Here is a 16442-nt window from a genome sequence, read left to right on the forward strand (position 1 = left end):
CAGATCATTATATGTCCCTTATCAAATTCAAACCAATTCCCGCAAACACAAGGAAGACAACCAAACAGATCACACGCTTCGACAATGATAAACTTCGGCAAAGGGTCGAGGAGTTCCACGAGAAGGGTAAACCAAATGACACTGACTTTAACAACGCCAAAAGTCTTCTTGTTGAGGCCGCCAAAGACGTTGCAGAAATCAAGAGAGGCAAAAAGCATGCCTGGTGGAATGGTACCTGCGAATCAGTCCTCCAAGAAAGACTCAATGCGTGGAAACAGTACTACTCTACGAAATCAGAAAATGATTGGGAAACCTACAAAACCCAACGTGCCCAAGCAGCTAGGGTGTTCAGAACTGAGAAACGTAAATACGAAAAATCTCTCATTGAAAAGATAGAACAAAACTTTAGGAAGAATGAAAGCAGAGAGTACTACAGAGCCTTCAAACGCAAACTCACTGGCTATAAACAACCATCTCTATGCTTTGAGCGAACGGACGGCACACTGGCGACATCAAATGAAGAAAATTGCAGCATTCTGGCAGATTACTTCAAGAATTTACTTAATTGCTCTAAACCGCAAAGCGCCATTGAGACCAAGGAACTCTTACTCAGGTACCCAGATTCCAGACCACCCTACAGAGATGAAATCAAGCGCCACATTGTCCGTCTCAAAAATAACAAAGCGCCGGGGGAAGACTCAGTAGTAGCAGAACTATGGAAATATGCCCCAGATGAATCACTTGATATCTTGCAAAAGCAAATAGAAGAAATTTGGAACAAGGAGACCCTACCCGAAGATTGGAAAATAGCTTTGATCCATCCATTACACAAAAAAGGCAGCATGAAGGACATCAACAACTACAGAGGAATATCTTTGCTACCCGTGACTTACAAAATTCTATCACTTGCCATCCTGGAGCGTTTGGAAGCACAAGTCGAACATCAAATAGGTGAATACCAAGGAGGGTTCAGAAAAGGTCGCTCAACAGCTGAACAGATCCAAAATCTCAAAACGATCATCAGATATTGTACACTAAGGTCCAAGCAGTATGTGTCTGTCTTTGTGGACTTTAAGAAAGCGTACAACTCCATTGACCGGGAAGTCCTGCTAAACATCTTAAATGAATTTGGAGTTGATTTGAAACTGCTGGCATTAATTAGAGCCGCCCTGACCGATACAAAATCCAAGGTGAAGTTCCACGGATGTCTCTCGCATTCCCTTGACATCAAAACAGGAGTCCGACAAGGTGATGGCGTATCCCCGATACTCTTCAACTGAGTTCTTGAAAAGATCATCAGAACCTGGCGGGTGAGATTACAGGAAACCAACTACAGTCCATTGAGAATAGGAACGAAATCCAAGGGGATCGCAACAGACTGCTTAGCATTTGCCGATGATATTGCTGTTCTCTCAAACAACATAGAAACCGCTAGAGCTCAAGTTGAAATTTTAAAGAAAATTGCCGAACAAACTGGTTTGCAGATATCGTTTGAGAAAACAGAAGTAATGACTAACATCAAAGAGGCTCCACCAAAACTCCATACAAAATACGGGGACATCACCCGAGTAGACAAATTCAAATACCTGGGTGAGATCATCATGAAAAATGGACTGGACAAAAAAGCACTTCAGGAGCGAGTACGCAAACTGGAAATAGCCTACCAAACATCCCGCACAATCTACAACAACGAATGCCTTTCCCAAAACACCAAGATACGCCACTATGAAACAGTTCTGAAGCCAGTAGTTCTATATGCAGCCGAAACCCTGTCTCTAAATGCCAACAAAGGACTCCTTGAGGAACTGGAGAAAAGAGAACGCAAAATTGTGAGAGGAATCTTGGGATCAAAGTACAGAAATGGAATCCATCAAAAGAGATCCAACATGGAAGTCTACAGCAAAATAGAGAAAATTACCGACACAATCAGAAAAAGACGGGCACGATTTTACGGTCATCTGAAAAGAATGGACGGAAGAAAGTTAACTAAAGAAATCTTTCACTTTTTTTATTCAAACCCCAAAACCACAATTCCCTGGTTTAGAAATACCAAAGAAGACCTGCAAATGCTACATATCTCAGCTGAAGACGCCCTTAACAGAGATCTCTTCCGCAAGAAAATATTGACGAACGGGCTAAAGCGAGACGAGCAGCCGAAGAGAAGACACGGTGCCCCTTGGACAGAGGAGCGTAAGCAGGTCCACTCGCAAAGTATGAGGGAAATTTGGGCTCTAAAGAAGGCCAAGTTCAGTGTCAAATGCAACAAGACTTAACGTGGTCCTTGATGGCCCAGCGAATTATATATATATATATATAAATAAATAAATAAAAACCAACCCTGTGGGTTAAATAAATAAATAAATAAATAAATAAATAAATAAATAAATAAATAAATAAATAAATAAATAAATAAATAAATAAATAAATAAATAAATAAATAAATAAATAAATAAATAAATAAATAAATAATGACAACCTACAACCTATTTTCCAGTCAGTGACCGGGTCAGGGATGGAATGAATGAACCCCACATCTTGCGGCGAGAATGGGAATTGTGCCGGCTGCCGAGGACTGTTGCACTCCTCTGGGGCAGTGGTTGATGACAGAGATGTAATATAATGATAGTGTTGCTGGAATGAAAAATGACAGGGAAACCAGTGTAACCTGAGAAAAACCTGTCCCGCCTCCGCTTTGTCCAGCACAAATCTCACATGGAGTGGCTGGGATTTGAACCGCGGAACTCAGCGGTTAGGAACCGACGCGCTACCGCCTGAGCCACGGAGGATCAAAATAAATAAATACCCGGTTAGTTGGCCGTGCGGTTAGGGGTGCGCAGCTGTGAGCTTGCATCCGGGAGATAGTGGGTTCGAACCCCACAGTCGGCAGACCTGAAGATGGTTTTCCGTGGTTTCCCATTTTTACACCATGTAAATGCTGGGACTGTACCTTAATTAAGGCTACGGCCGCTTCCTTCCTATTCCTAGGCCCTTTCCCTCCCATCGTCGGCATAATGCCTATCTGTGTCGGTGCGACATAAAGCAAGTAGCAAAAAAATATAAATAAATTCATACATACATGCATTATCATTAAAGACTGTTATGCCTTTCAGCGTTCAGTCTACAAGCCTCCGTGAATTTATGAAACGTCGCCACAATCCGCTATTTGCAACTAGTGCTGTGGCCTCATTTAGTTTTACACTCTTATCTCTAAATCGTTGGAAACTGAGTCTAACCATCGTGTCTTGGTCTCCCTCTACTTCTCTTACCCTCCATAACAGAGTCCATTATTCTCCTAGGTAACCTATCCTCCTCCATTCGCCTCACATGACCCCACTACCGAAATCGGTTTATGCGTACAGCTTCATCCATCCAGTTCATTCCTAAATTAGCCTTTATCTCCTCATTCCGGGTTCCCTCCTGCCATTGTTCTCACCTGTTTGTACCAGCAATCTTTCTCGCTACTTTCATGTCTGTTACTTCTAACTTATGAATAAGATATCCTGAGTCCACCCAACTTTCGGTCCCGTAAAGCAAAGTCGGTATGAAAACAGACCGATGTAATGATAGTTTCGTATTAAAGCTAATCAATCAATCAATCAATCAATCAATCAATCAATCAATCAATCAATCAATCAATCAATCAATCAATCAATCAATCAATCAATCAATCAATCAATCAATCAATCAATCAATCAATCAATCAATCAATCAATCAATCAATCAATCAATCAATCAATCGAACCTGCCAAGTTGGTCTAAGAAGACCAGCGCTCTACCATGGTGGGTCACTTGCTTTCTTGGCTTACGCTGCCTGAACCGTCAACGATAGACACCAAGTGTAAGAGTACGAATTGTAGAGCATAAAAACCTTTACAAAAAAGTCTGGATGGTATATACCTATTTCGAACCGGTTGGCCTCTAGAAGCGATTTTATGTTATAGTCCGCGTTGAAAAAACATAACTCCTTAGGATTAAATAAATATTTCGATATTATCCTCGAACTCCTCATCGAAATAAATTGTTTGACCTCCTCCACTATTTCATAAGGATTATATTAACCTTGTCCGGACATTATTTGGATAAATGGTTCAGAAGTTATGACTATTTTAGGCTGTGGCGGTAATTCGTTCCTTGTTTTCTGCTTGCAAGTTGCTTCTACCTCGCCGCGAGAGGTGCTAGTGTCGCTCCACCTGTCAAGTGGATGAACCTCCCTCTTATTTGAGCTTCGCGACTGTATATATTAGACTGTGGTAATATCTCAATGTCAGGTTGGCTATCATGGTTAGCAGAATGGGCGATAGCATATGAATTGATGCCGGAAGTACTTTGCGAAACATTCCTCAATTCAAAATGTTGAATGTGCGGGTGGCATGTATTTGGGCGAGGGGGAGTGAATTTCTGGTGTCTTAAGAAGTTGTGACAATATAGTTTTGATGTCCTTTGTTCTCTTGCTATGGTCAGCTGTTTGTTGTTAGTAACAGCGAGTGTATACGAAGTTATTCGAGATGAAAATATGCGTTAACTCGTGAAAGGTTTTGAATTAAGCCTGCTGTTCTGTGCTAATGAGAGCAAATATCCAGGAAAATACTGAAAATGAACTGAACATACCTGTTACGTTTACGATTTTTTAAATGTCTATTTCCCAGCACAATGCAACTGAAGTATTTACGTTCGGTCCTATCGCCCGAGGTAAGCCAGTCGGCTTTTTTATGGTCACCTGCGAAGTATTAACTGACTAGGGATGCACAGAACATTTTTTTTCAATTTTATTCACCTTACTTGCCGGGTTGGTCGGTGATTGCTCCTTTTATTTGAAATATTTGTTGAAAATTTTTACAGTAAAATAAAGGGCAGCCTTTGACAGGAGCTACCAGTCTATACCATTAATATTAAAAGAAGTTTTGACAGATAGTACTAGAGGGAGTAGCATTGCACGTGCCATTGCATGGTGTTGTCATATTCGTGTATTGCTTTCTCCTTCAATTTGGGCTCGCTGTTCTTTTGTTCAGATCACTGTCTGTTGTACGTAACTGAGGTTCGATGAGCCGGCCAGCAGGCATATCTGCATGGTACCCGCTGTAGGTCCAGCCTCTTTCCATGGCAACCATGTGTCCTACTCCCCTCTCCCCACCCAGGTAGGCGGTAAACAGGCCTCCCTTTAAGAACTGTCAGAACACATCTTTCAGTATTATGACTGTAGTTGTTATCAACACTTTGCACTATTTAGTATTTTCTTCATGATTCGCACACTGCCCTTTGATTTTCTGCTAATGTGTGGAATGATTGAACTTCATGGCTGTTTTATGTTACAGATGAAAAGGAATACAGACGAAAGTATACTTGAACTGCTGTCAAATTTTGGATCTGGCGTGTTACAGATACATACTCAAATTTGCTACCTTTTTAATTGATTAAAACTTGTCTGAATAGTCATTGTACTGCTTCGTCAGTTGCAGAGTAGACTGGCTTACAAGTAGTGGTCTGAGAGCTTTGCACTCTGACCCACTAACTGAGTAGAAGACAGGTGGCCATGACTCTACACCTCTGCATTTGGGAGACGGAGACGGGCTGGTCCCTGCCGTCGGCTATCCAGAGAATGGTTTTCCGTGGATTTCCATTCTCCTGCACTAAGGTGAATGCCGGGACAGTTCCTAGTATATGCCGCAGCCGCCAGTCTTCTCACATCCGATCATCTCCTTCACCGTAACAAATCTCCTGACTTGAGAGAGCCCCGCTGTACCCCTTCAGGTACAGAATGAAAACTTGTATAGTAAGCGTACTGGTCTTCGGTTTAGAGGACCAATTCTCGTCATGTACTCGCATGACACTACTAACCACCACACAAATATGCAACATTGAATACATCCCTCCACAGAGGAAGGGCATCTGACTGGGCAAAATGCACACAATATGTCATCCCTAATAGATTGGAACAAGAAGAATGCATTGCACCATTAATTTTTAATTTAATTTTTCTTTATTTAAAAGCATAGAGGGAAGAAGTAGAGCCAAACAAATCATTCTCCTGTCCAAAATAGAAATTCTGCACTGTCTGATGACCTCAGATGTTAGGCCGCTTTAAACAAGCAACAAGAAATTCTGCAAGGATTTTGGACTCTGGCATGGCAGCCGACTGACATGTCGTTGGCTTCTCATCAATGTGGTCATGGTTTGAGTCGCGTCCAAAGCTTGTGGTATTATTAAAATGAAAATTCTTACCCTTCTGGTTCTTATCACATTATCAACAGTTGTGTATAACTACAAGCTCGCTTCGTTTTGGAAACGACCTGGAAAGACTATGGCAGATGTCAAGGAATCCTTTCTGGACTTTATAAAGAATCATAGGTAGGGAGGAAAAGGAAAGTGAGTAGTGTTTTGGGTAAATCAGGTGATCTTGTAGATCATTGAGAATCACTGGATAGAAGGAGTATATTAAAAATATTTTTTATGTAGAAGGAAATCTTTCTTCTGAAGTTATGAACAACAGAGGGCATTGAAAGGAAAACAATAATTGCAGTGAAAAAACTTTTGAAGGGGAGAGAATGGCAAAGCATCATAAAACAGCAGAAAGATTAAATTCAACCTGAAATAATGAAATATAGTGGAAAGAATGGCTTCATATCTAAATAGGATTAGCATAGAATTAAGGAAAGTACCATTTGATTGGACATGAGCAGGAATTGCACTATCTATAAGCAAGGGAGCAGGAAGGATTGCAACAACTATAGGTATTTCTTTCATCAGAATTCTTCACTGTCCACGACATCTCTAACAGCGATCCGAGGGGGGGGAAAAACGTAATGCCTTAGCTACCGTGTGCAAATATTCTTTTAAATTTGACACTGTCTGGCTGTCTGCTTGTCAATTTCAACGGTCCGTTTTACTCTAGGTCTAGTAGATGGCAGAGTAAACTGACTCTCTCTTGGGGTTTGTGGCTGAGTTTTAATGAATTTTGTTGGATTGATAGATAGATAAAAGCCTTTATTTTCTGTGGCAAAATTAGGTTTCTTGGCCCTTTCTTACATTTAACCACACACATATTATTTGTTAACGATGACACTGATTAACTTAAAATACTAAGAACTACAAATAACACTAATTTTTAAGACAAGAATATGAATATATACAAGCAAAGAAGAAAAAGGAACTGCCTAGATAATACAGATTTGAAAAAAATACTCATTTCAATACACAAGGATAGAAATACTAACGTAAAAATACTAGTAAGCTTAATAAAAATCTTAAATGAAATTTAACTAATTGTATCCTTGCAATACTAGATCTAAGTTAAATACTGTAGTTACTACTAGCTATGTTTAGGCTACTTCTACTTTGTAAAAACAGTACGGATGTTTTTAATTTAGTTTAAATTATCATTTTAACCCAATATTTTATTTTATTGTACAATAATATCATGCCATTTTCATACACAATCACTCGTTCCACTCGTACAGGTACCTTGCTTAACAAGGAACTGCTGGTAAGAAGTTTTAAATCTGTTTTTTGATTCAGCATCCTAGATGTCTTTGGGAAGAGCATTCCACCATCCCGAAGCGGTGATAGTAAATGATCGATGGTATGTGGTTGTTCCGTGGACAGGTATTTCTAGGAGGGACACTGAGCGAGTATCATGGAGATGTAAAGAACCAAGGTGACGAAAATTGCTGGAGAGATAAGCAGGGATGTCATCCGAAAGTACCTGGTACACAAAAGTATTTGAATGTAGTTTACGCCTGTCGTCTAGTCGTGACCAAGATAAACACGCAATATGCCACCAGAGATCTTTTACGTGCCGACATCGTACGACATGGAGTGTCAGTGGACTTTCTTTCCACCCTTCAAAAATCCGACTACCTCTGCCGGGTTTGAACCTGCTATCTTAGGATCTGTAGGCCAACACACTACCAATGATCCACGAAGGCAGCTGATGCAAAGAAGTAGTGAGGTCAATTGACTATTGTGTTTTGCATGGCAAGTCTCATTTCCTGAGTTCAGTAGTAAGCTTAAAGAGTTTCTTTCCTTTCTGTGGAAAAGAATATCATTGTGCTCTATTTTCATTTAAATTTTCAGTGATGTGCTGACATAAATGGGTTGAGATTGTAGCACTTCTATGCTGAAGGTTGTGGGGTTGAATCATAATGCAGAATTTAAGAAAGACCTTAGTTTGTAAATTTATAGGCATGTGAAAGAATCCCTAGTGAGGCAAAAATTCTGGCAGTAGTGTATCCATTTCATAACATTTAACACCAAATGCATAAGGGCTTAATACAGCATTCATTTTTATCGTAGATGCAGTCTTTTGTACTTCAGTTAATTTTACATTTTCATCATTCAAATATTGGTTTTTTACAGAACAGAAAAGAACATTGGTTTTATTTGGGGAAAAACCTGTGGTTTTGCAGGACATTTTGGGTCTTGGTTTTTCAATATTGCTGCCCAGCTAGATGGCTTGCTGATATTAGAAGACCACATGGTTGGTGTTACAACACCCTCAGTCCTGTTACTTGGCTTCCTTTACTGGATCCGCCCCCTCTCATGTAAGTCATTTCGTCGGTTTTCACAGCACTGAGTGAACACTGCCCTAAACCGTTGCCCAAAACTAAAATCCCTGGGTTGGCCAAGAATTAAATCTGAGACCACTGAGTAAGAAGCATCCCGCTATCCTTACATCATGGAACTGACAGGTTTTATTGAATGCAGGATTTGACAGTAGCCATTCAGTGACACTTCTACATTGTCTCATGATATTCACGACTACTTTTCAATTCTGAATGCTCTAACAATGTTCTATGGAATTAAGGCACATTCACATTAACATGCATAATGGTGGTAAATTTTCAAAACAAGTATGTATTCTTCCTCAAAATTGTACTTCTACTTTTGTTGTCTACCCTTTAGTCCTCTTTCGAGATACGGGGTTGGGGAAAAGTGTAATTTTACTGAACGATTTGGTCATGCAGTGAGGGTCGCATAGCTGTTAGCTTGAATTTGGGAGATAGAGGGTTCGAACTCCATTGTCAGCAGCCCTGACGATGGTATTCCATTTTCACACCAGGGAGATGCTGGGGCTGTACCTTAATTAAGGCCACAGCCGCTTCCTTCCCACTTTTAGCTCTTTCCTATCCCACTGTCGCCATAAGATGTATCTGTGTCGGTGCGATGTAAAGCAAATTGCGAAATAAATGTAGTTCTATCCCAAGTTCAATAAAAACTTTTAATAATTTTGTGATAGCCCAAGCGATTTGGCTGCGCATTTGATAAATAAGGTAGTTTAAAGGTAGTTTTGAAGTTTGGCTGCGCATGTCGTGATGTAGCTGTGAGCTTACATTCAGGAGATGGTGGGTTTGAATCCCACTTGCTTCACTGCAGCTTCCCGAGTGTGGTGTACTAGCACTCGCCGTCTGTTCCTGTCTGCATACATCTTCTGTTCCAGGACATCTTCCCATTTGAAACCTCTCTCCTTCACATCGGATTTCACTGTGATGTCCAGTGTTTCCTTGGCCTTCCTCTTGGACTCTTCCCTTGGGCAGTAAGGTCTCTTGCTCTTCATTCTCAGAATGTGTTCATACCACTGAAGTCTAAGCTTCTTTATTACAGTGGTAATAGGGACCTCATTGCCAGCTACCTTCCTGTTTATTTCATTCCTGATTTTGTTCTTTTGAGTAGTTTGATTCATAGTTCTAATGAATCTCATTTCTGTTGCCTGAATTCTGCTGTAGTCCTTTTTTTGTAGAGTACATGTCTGTAAATCATATTTTGGAATCGGTACAAAGTAGGTGTGGTAAAGTGTTGTTTTCATTTTTTTTTTGTATTTTGCAGTCCCAGAGTAGATTTCTGACTTGATTATAAAAGTTTTAAGCTTTTTGTGTCCTGCTGAGTATTTCTGCTTCAGAGTATTTTCTTTGGAGACTGTGCTTCCAAGGTACTTGAAGTGAGAGACTGATTCTAATTTTGCTTCTTCCAAATAAGAGGTTTGAGTTTCTTCCTTTCCTGTTGATGGTCATTTCTGCAGTCTTTGTTTTATTTAATCTTCATCTCAAATTTATTGAACACTAGCTGATATACCCGTGCTTCGCTACGGAATTCTACATTGTATACAGAATTGTAGGTTAGGTAGAGTACACGTTGTGGGCAAGACTGAATTAAATTGCATAGCTCTTAACGTTGCCCTTGAAATGCGATGGAGAAATCACCAAACGTCTTTTTTCATATGTAGACTGCGTTAGGGAATTCTCATTGTAATGGTAGGCCCGCTTGCCTACCATCAGTCACAATCAGGTTGGAGAATTTCATTATAATGGCAGACACTCACTCTCCACCTGCCTGTTTACATTCTCAGAAAGATTGTCTTAGTGGTTTTCCCAACTGAATTGAACATAGGTCATTACAATGACGTCAGTAGGAATGGGGCAAGTAAAAGCAATGATTTCACATTAAATACTTGATCAAATGAAACAAAACACACATTTTCTCACTTTTAAAGAACAGTACTACGCTGCTGATCTAATAGTCCAAAGTTCCAGAGCTGGAATGACCTCCAACAGCAGTGATCCGTGAATGCTCTTAGTCATTTTATGGAGCGGGGGTTCGAATAGTGGAGAGTCCCAGGGCAAAAAACTATGCCCTTTTACTAAACTGTTTCCTAGGAGTACCCGATGAGTCGAAAGATCTGTCTGACTTGGAGGCAATTTTTTCCTCCAAGCCAGAGGAGAAACCCCCTCTTCACTGCCAATTTTGAATAAAATTAATGCAGAATTTAATACAAGTGAGGAGGAAGAAGCTGTTAGCTGTTTTTAAGAAAGGGCTCTTTTCAGGGTTGAATTTTTAGTTATTTAGTGAATTGTGGTGCAAGAATTTGGAATATGCCTAAATTATAATTCTAGACCAGGCCATACTACTACTACTACTACTACTACTACTACTACTACTACTACTAAGTGAACCACTGCTCATTCAAAAGAGCACGTCAGAGTGGGGATCGAATAGCTGGAATACTATGATGAACCATTGAGTTACAAACCAGCAGTACGGTATCACAAAATGTACGAACCAGAGGAATGACGTGCTAAAGAAGAAAGTTTTCTAGCTCCCCAGCAATTTCCCGCTAATATTCAGTCAGGCTGTTATGCTCGGTACGCAGCAGTAATCCATGTATCGGAGTTGAGCGGCAGCATAAGAGACAAAGAGGATCACCATAAACAATGGTCAATGTAATGTTATTGTTGATCAATGTTATGCGCTTTCAATATTGTAGGCCTTCACATTTAGTTTTCTTCCGACTCTGAAATACCACTCTTATCATAGTCGGTACGGTAAAATTGAATAAAACATAAATAGTCCGAAATTGTATTCTCTATAACTTTTGTTATGTAGTACTATTCGATAGGACCAATAACATAGGTATTTTAAAATTAAATTTTAGGTGCCTTCCCCTGAATTACAATTTCATTATTTATAACTTAGACTGTAGTTTCTTATTCCCCGACTCTATATACAGACTTTCATTAAATTCTGTTAACCCATTTTCTCACGGCTCGGCGTTGATATGGACTTGGCAACAAAAATACAAATTCATGAATATGTGTGTTATCAAAGCCAGTACGGTAACAATGTATGACATAAGTGATCGGATATTTAATTCTATATGACTTTAGTTATGTAGTATTTATCGATAGGACCACTAATAATATAAATATTTGAGAATTCAATTTTAGGCCTTCCCCATAACTACCATTTCACTCGGCGTGAGTAAAATGATTTATAGCCTAGATTGTAGTGGCTCATCCCCTGACTTCATATACCGATTTTCATTAAATTCTATTCAGCCGTTTTCTCGTGATACGTGTACATACATACATACATACATACAGACAGACAGAAATTATGGAAAAGTAAAAAGTGTATTTTCTTGTTACTATGGATATGACCGATGCAGAAATACCATTCTTTTCAAATTCTGAGCAATGTACAGACAAAACTCTTATTGTTCCACTCGGTAATTTTTTTTTTTTTTTTTTCTATGCTTCAGCTTCTCTTTCTCCCCATAAGAGCACATCATAAGCAAATACCAGGGATTTTAGTCTGCTGTCCATTTTCTTGATAGACTTTATGATCCTCTCTATTATATTATTATAATTATTATTAACAACAACAACAACAAGAGTGGTGATAGGGCTTTCCTTGTTGGACGCCTCAGTTTGTCTCAAACCATTTTGATCGTCTATCTGAACATAGCTGGAGCAATTCTGGTATAGCATCACTTCTAAAATACAAATTCTGTACCGGGAGGATATTCTCAAAGCTACTAAGCAGTTTGACAACACGTCAGCCAGAGAGGGTAGTGAGTAACTACTCGGCTCGACTCGCCTTTCTGAAACGCTGCACAGCAACAGCATTATGAATTTAGAAGAAGGATATATGCCTATCACACATAGATTAAGAGATACAGACCTCAACATAAACACTCAGGACGAACCTCTAATTACATAATAGCGCAGGCTAGTCCCACTACCTGGCTGTGACACACAACTTTCCAGAACTCTCACAAGACAGCCAGGGGGCTTAAGGCCAAAGTCAGGAACTACTCATAGTGTGATTGCTGCCTGGGAAACTGATAACCTTGGATCGAGTAGGCGTATTTCACTCGCCTTGACAAAGAATACTGCAATGTATTTGAAATGTCGGCAAACTGTACAGAATGTACAGGAAACAACAACGCGTTTCAACCCAGAAGAAGAACTAAATAAAGGAAAGATAGTGCGATTTAAAACCAGTAACGTTATTTTCATTGCAGTACATGCTAAGTTACTTGGACTGAAAGCACCAGTGTAGTGTAGACTGTTCAGAGAGTTGTAGTTATGCTTTAGGTGCAGGATTCAAATACTGAGTCCTCTTGCTCCCAGTAAATATTTCATGGATACTTCATTACATACCACTTTGAATTCCAACCAATATCAGGTGCTGTCAAATCCAGCTACTTGGCTGAATGGTCAGCATTGAGACCTTCGGTTCAGAGGGTTCTGGGTTTGATTTCTACCCGGTTTGGGGCAATTGTCTCTGGTTAATTCCACTGAATTGGGGACTGGGTGTTTGTGTTTGTCCTAACACACTCTTCTTCACATTCAGACAAGGTGTCACACTACCAGCCACCACAGAAATGCGTGATAGTGAATACATCCCTCCATATAGGATTGGCATAAGGAAGGGCATCCAGTCATAAAACAGGGTCAAGTTGACATGTGCGATACGATTTGCACCCGCAGGGCGGTAGTTTAAGGAGAAGATAAGATTCTGTGAAAATGTTTGTAAAATTGCGTAATAATAAAAACTATATTTACAGTTTCCGGCGCCAGAATTACGTTTAACAGGAGGTCTTTTAAGTGCCAGTAAATCTGCTGATACAAAGATAATGTATTTGAGCACCTTCAGACACCACCGGACTAAACTGGATTGATCCTGCCATTCTTGGGCTCAGAAGGCCTGCACTTCTACAGTTTGACCCGCTCAGCCCGACTGTTTCCCCCCCGCTAAAAATCTCCTATAAACATGATAATTCAATTACATCACTTGCTTCTCCAAGAAAACCATTGTTCAAATCATCTTCATAGCACGTGAGCATTTATAAATACAAATTCATGTTTCTGTGGTTCAGATGCTTCAAGAAACTCTTTTCGCTACAACTTACGATCACAAGATTTAAAGTCACTATAATAATAACAATTAAAGCTATAAGTTTAACATCCCTTTAGGTACCTGTCTAGTTTAAGAAATTTTAGTGCATGAATGTTTTCTGATTTCTTAACATACTAGTAAATTGCTGACTTAGATTTTTTGTAATTGAGCCCTCAAAAATGTTGATGGAATTATCCAGGATTTTGTCTCTCAGCTTTGAGAAATAGGAGTGTATTTGTAATCACCTGTACAACACACCAAACCTAATTTCTCCCTCCCCCTCCTCTCTGTTTGTATACCACAGCACAGAATAATAGTAGTTGTATAAAACTGTTGCCTGTCATTTATTTTATATTTTCCTTTCATTATACCTTTCTGTAAAATACTGATTAGTGTTTATATGTGTAGCAAAATCCTCTATTGCAGACCACCTTATATCGAAGCCTGTCTGTCTGATGGTGTTTGGGATGTTTTGGAAGAGAGAGTATTCTGTCAGGGAAGTGTGAAAAAAAATGTTCTGATTTAAGGCAGATGCTCGACTAAGTTACCAACTTTTGTACGACTTGTACTGTGTGCTAGTGTGAGGAAGATGAAACATCTTCCATGTTAGGAAATTGGTAGATTCAGCTCACCTCCATTGGGTGTGTGCCAGAAAAGAGCTGCACTGCCTCAAGGAACAAGGACAAGAGTTTACTTTATGTAGACATTGCTCTGCTTCAGCCTAGCTGGACCTGCTCTGAATAGTTAATATTCTGATTGATCACGATCAGTCTTGTAATGCAGCATCATTCATATTTGAAGATATCCCTCACTCAATATGCTATGTATTCCAATGTCTCGTCGGTGCGACGTAAAACAAATAGCAAAAAAAAAAAGAATCCCATGTCTTGTCTCAAGAATGACTCTTTCGTAAACAGAAATGAGTTTTAATGTCATTTCATCATCATCAAACTCACTCATTTGATGGTACGGTTCTCGCATACGTCTGTGTGACATCCTGCACGTCTGCTAAAGTCACACTGATCCATTACGTTTGGTTTCTAGCGATAACAAAAGCCGCAGCCACATTTTACCAGTTGGTTGTGGTGCGCCGAGATATCAATGTGGACCTTGAACCTGAGGGCTGACATGGTTCAAAAATCCTAATCATTTTTCAGAACATACTAATGCACTTGCCCTGAGAATATGAACTTCCTATCGCTAGTCTTTCAAGGTGTTCTCGTTTTTTTGGACATGAGTGTAATAATAATAATGGGAGATAATTTTAAAAAAATATAAACTTTTTACCAGTTTATTTAGTTCAAATGATGTGTATGGTACTCAAATATCAGGTCCTGAAAATCCATCGCAAGTGCCATCCTGCAACTGCAACCTGTGGGTCAGTGCAGCAACAGTTGCTGTTATAAAATTTCTTTGTTTTACAAGTTGTTTTACGTCTCACTGACACAGATAGGTCTTATGGCGACAATTGGACAGGAAGGGACTAGGTATGGGAAAGAAGCGGCCGTGGCCTTAATTAAGGTACAGTCCCAGCATTTACCTGGTGTGAAAATGGAAAACCACTGAAAACTATCTTCAGGGCTGTCAACAGTGGGGTTCGAACCCACTATCTCCTTAATACTGGATATTGGCCACACTTAAGCAACTGCTGCTATCGAGCTCGGTATTATATCTTTTACCAGTATAAAGGAAAAGGGGTGTTTTACAGAAAAAAGATGCTGGACGAGCCACTTACATATTTGTTTAACGCATATTTCCAAACTTTTTATGGCGGAAGATTTTGGAGCCATTTTTACTGGATTTACTGAACAACTTGACTATGTTTTGGGTTACGTAGCTCCTAGCTTGTGTTCGGGAGAGGAGGGGTTCGAACCCCACTGTCGGCAGGCGTAAAGATGGTTTTCGGTGGTTTCCCTGTTTCCCGCCAAACAAATGCTGGGGCTGTTTCTTAGTTAAGGTCAAGGTCGCTTCATTCTTAGTCCTGACCTGTCCTATCCCATCGTCATCATAAGACCAGTCTGCATCGGTGTGACGTAAAAAAACAAATAACAAAAAAAAATGTACTGGATTAAATTCTGCTTACTTTCTTCCTGATAGAAGGACTGTATGCCTTTGCTGCCGAGATGTAGTGTTTACAGTGCACTGTGTCTTGTGGTATGGGCTATATCAAATTTGTTACTTTCATTGACCTGTCTCAGTCTCATCCTTGGCTTTGACAATATGAAAGTGACTGAGGTATGAGTGATGCTAGTAATACCATTCCTTATGCAGCCAGTCCCTGTTATGAATGATGTGAAAATATCGCTCATAGGGTCGGTTGGTGCATGCATTTCAGTGGGCTTGGCAGGCTGATATGTAATATCAACGGCTGGCTCGGTGAGGAAAGCAACGGGAAACGACCTCACTCCTCATTTCCCTAGTACGCCTCTTCAGTGACGTCTAGGCTATTTATGACAGCTGTTGGCGGAGCTGCAGAGGATCAAACCAGCCTTCGGGCTGAATACCCAACATACATACAGAAGGACTGCTTCCTCAACGCTTATTCCGGCAGTATAAGAAGAGTATACAACACTCGTTCGCCAGCATATTTTATGGTGTCGGGTCCCACTATATCTTTAATTAACTACAGATCCTTGGACATCTAGGAATACTGAGACCTACCTACCAGTCACGATGAATTTTATAAATGAAGGTTTCGAATTATTAGTTCTCGGAGTGTAAGTGGGTCATTGCAAACATTTTATAGGAATAGTTAAGAATGTGAGTGATGA

At 40.0% G+C, this 16442-nt stretch overlaps 1 protein-coding gene across 1 annotated transcript in view; it reads left to right on the plus strand.

Annotated features, from left to right (window-relative positions):
* Positions 1–4360: 4360 nt before the first annotated feature.
* The window catches only part of Oseg2 (intraflagellar transport protein Oseg2), an 892258-nt gene continuing 880176 nt past the window's right edge, over positions 4361–16442 (plus strand). The window contains exon 1 of the mRNA XM_067142201.2: positions 4361–4689. Within this exon, the coding sequence (XP_066998302.2) occupies positions 4651–4689 (39 nt within the window). The 5' untranslated portion in view covers positions 4361–4650. The remainder of the gene's footprint in view (positions 4690–16442) is intronic.

This window comes from Anabrus simplex, chromosome 2 (assembly GCF_040414725.1).
Source record: "Anabrus simplex isolate iqAnaSimp1 chromosome 2, ASM4041472v1, whole genome shotgun sequence".
NCBI lineage: Eukaryota > Metazoa > Arthropoda > Insecta > Orthoptera > Tettigoniidae > Anabrus > Anabrus simplex.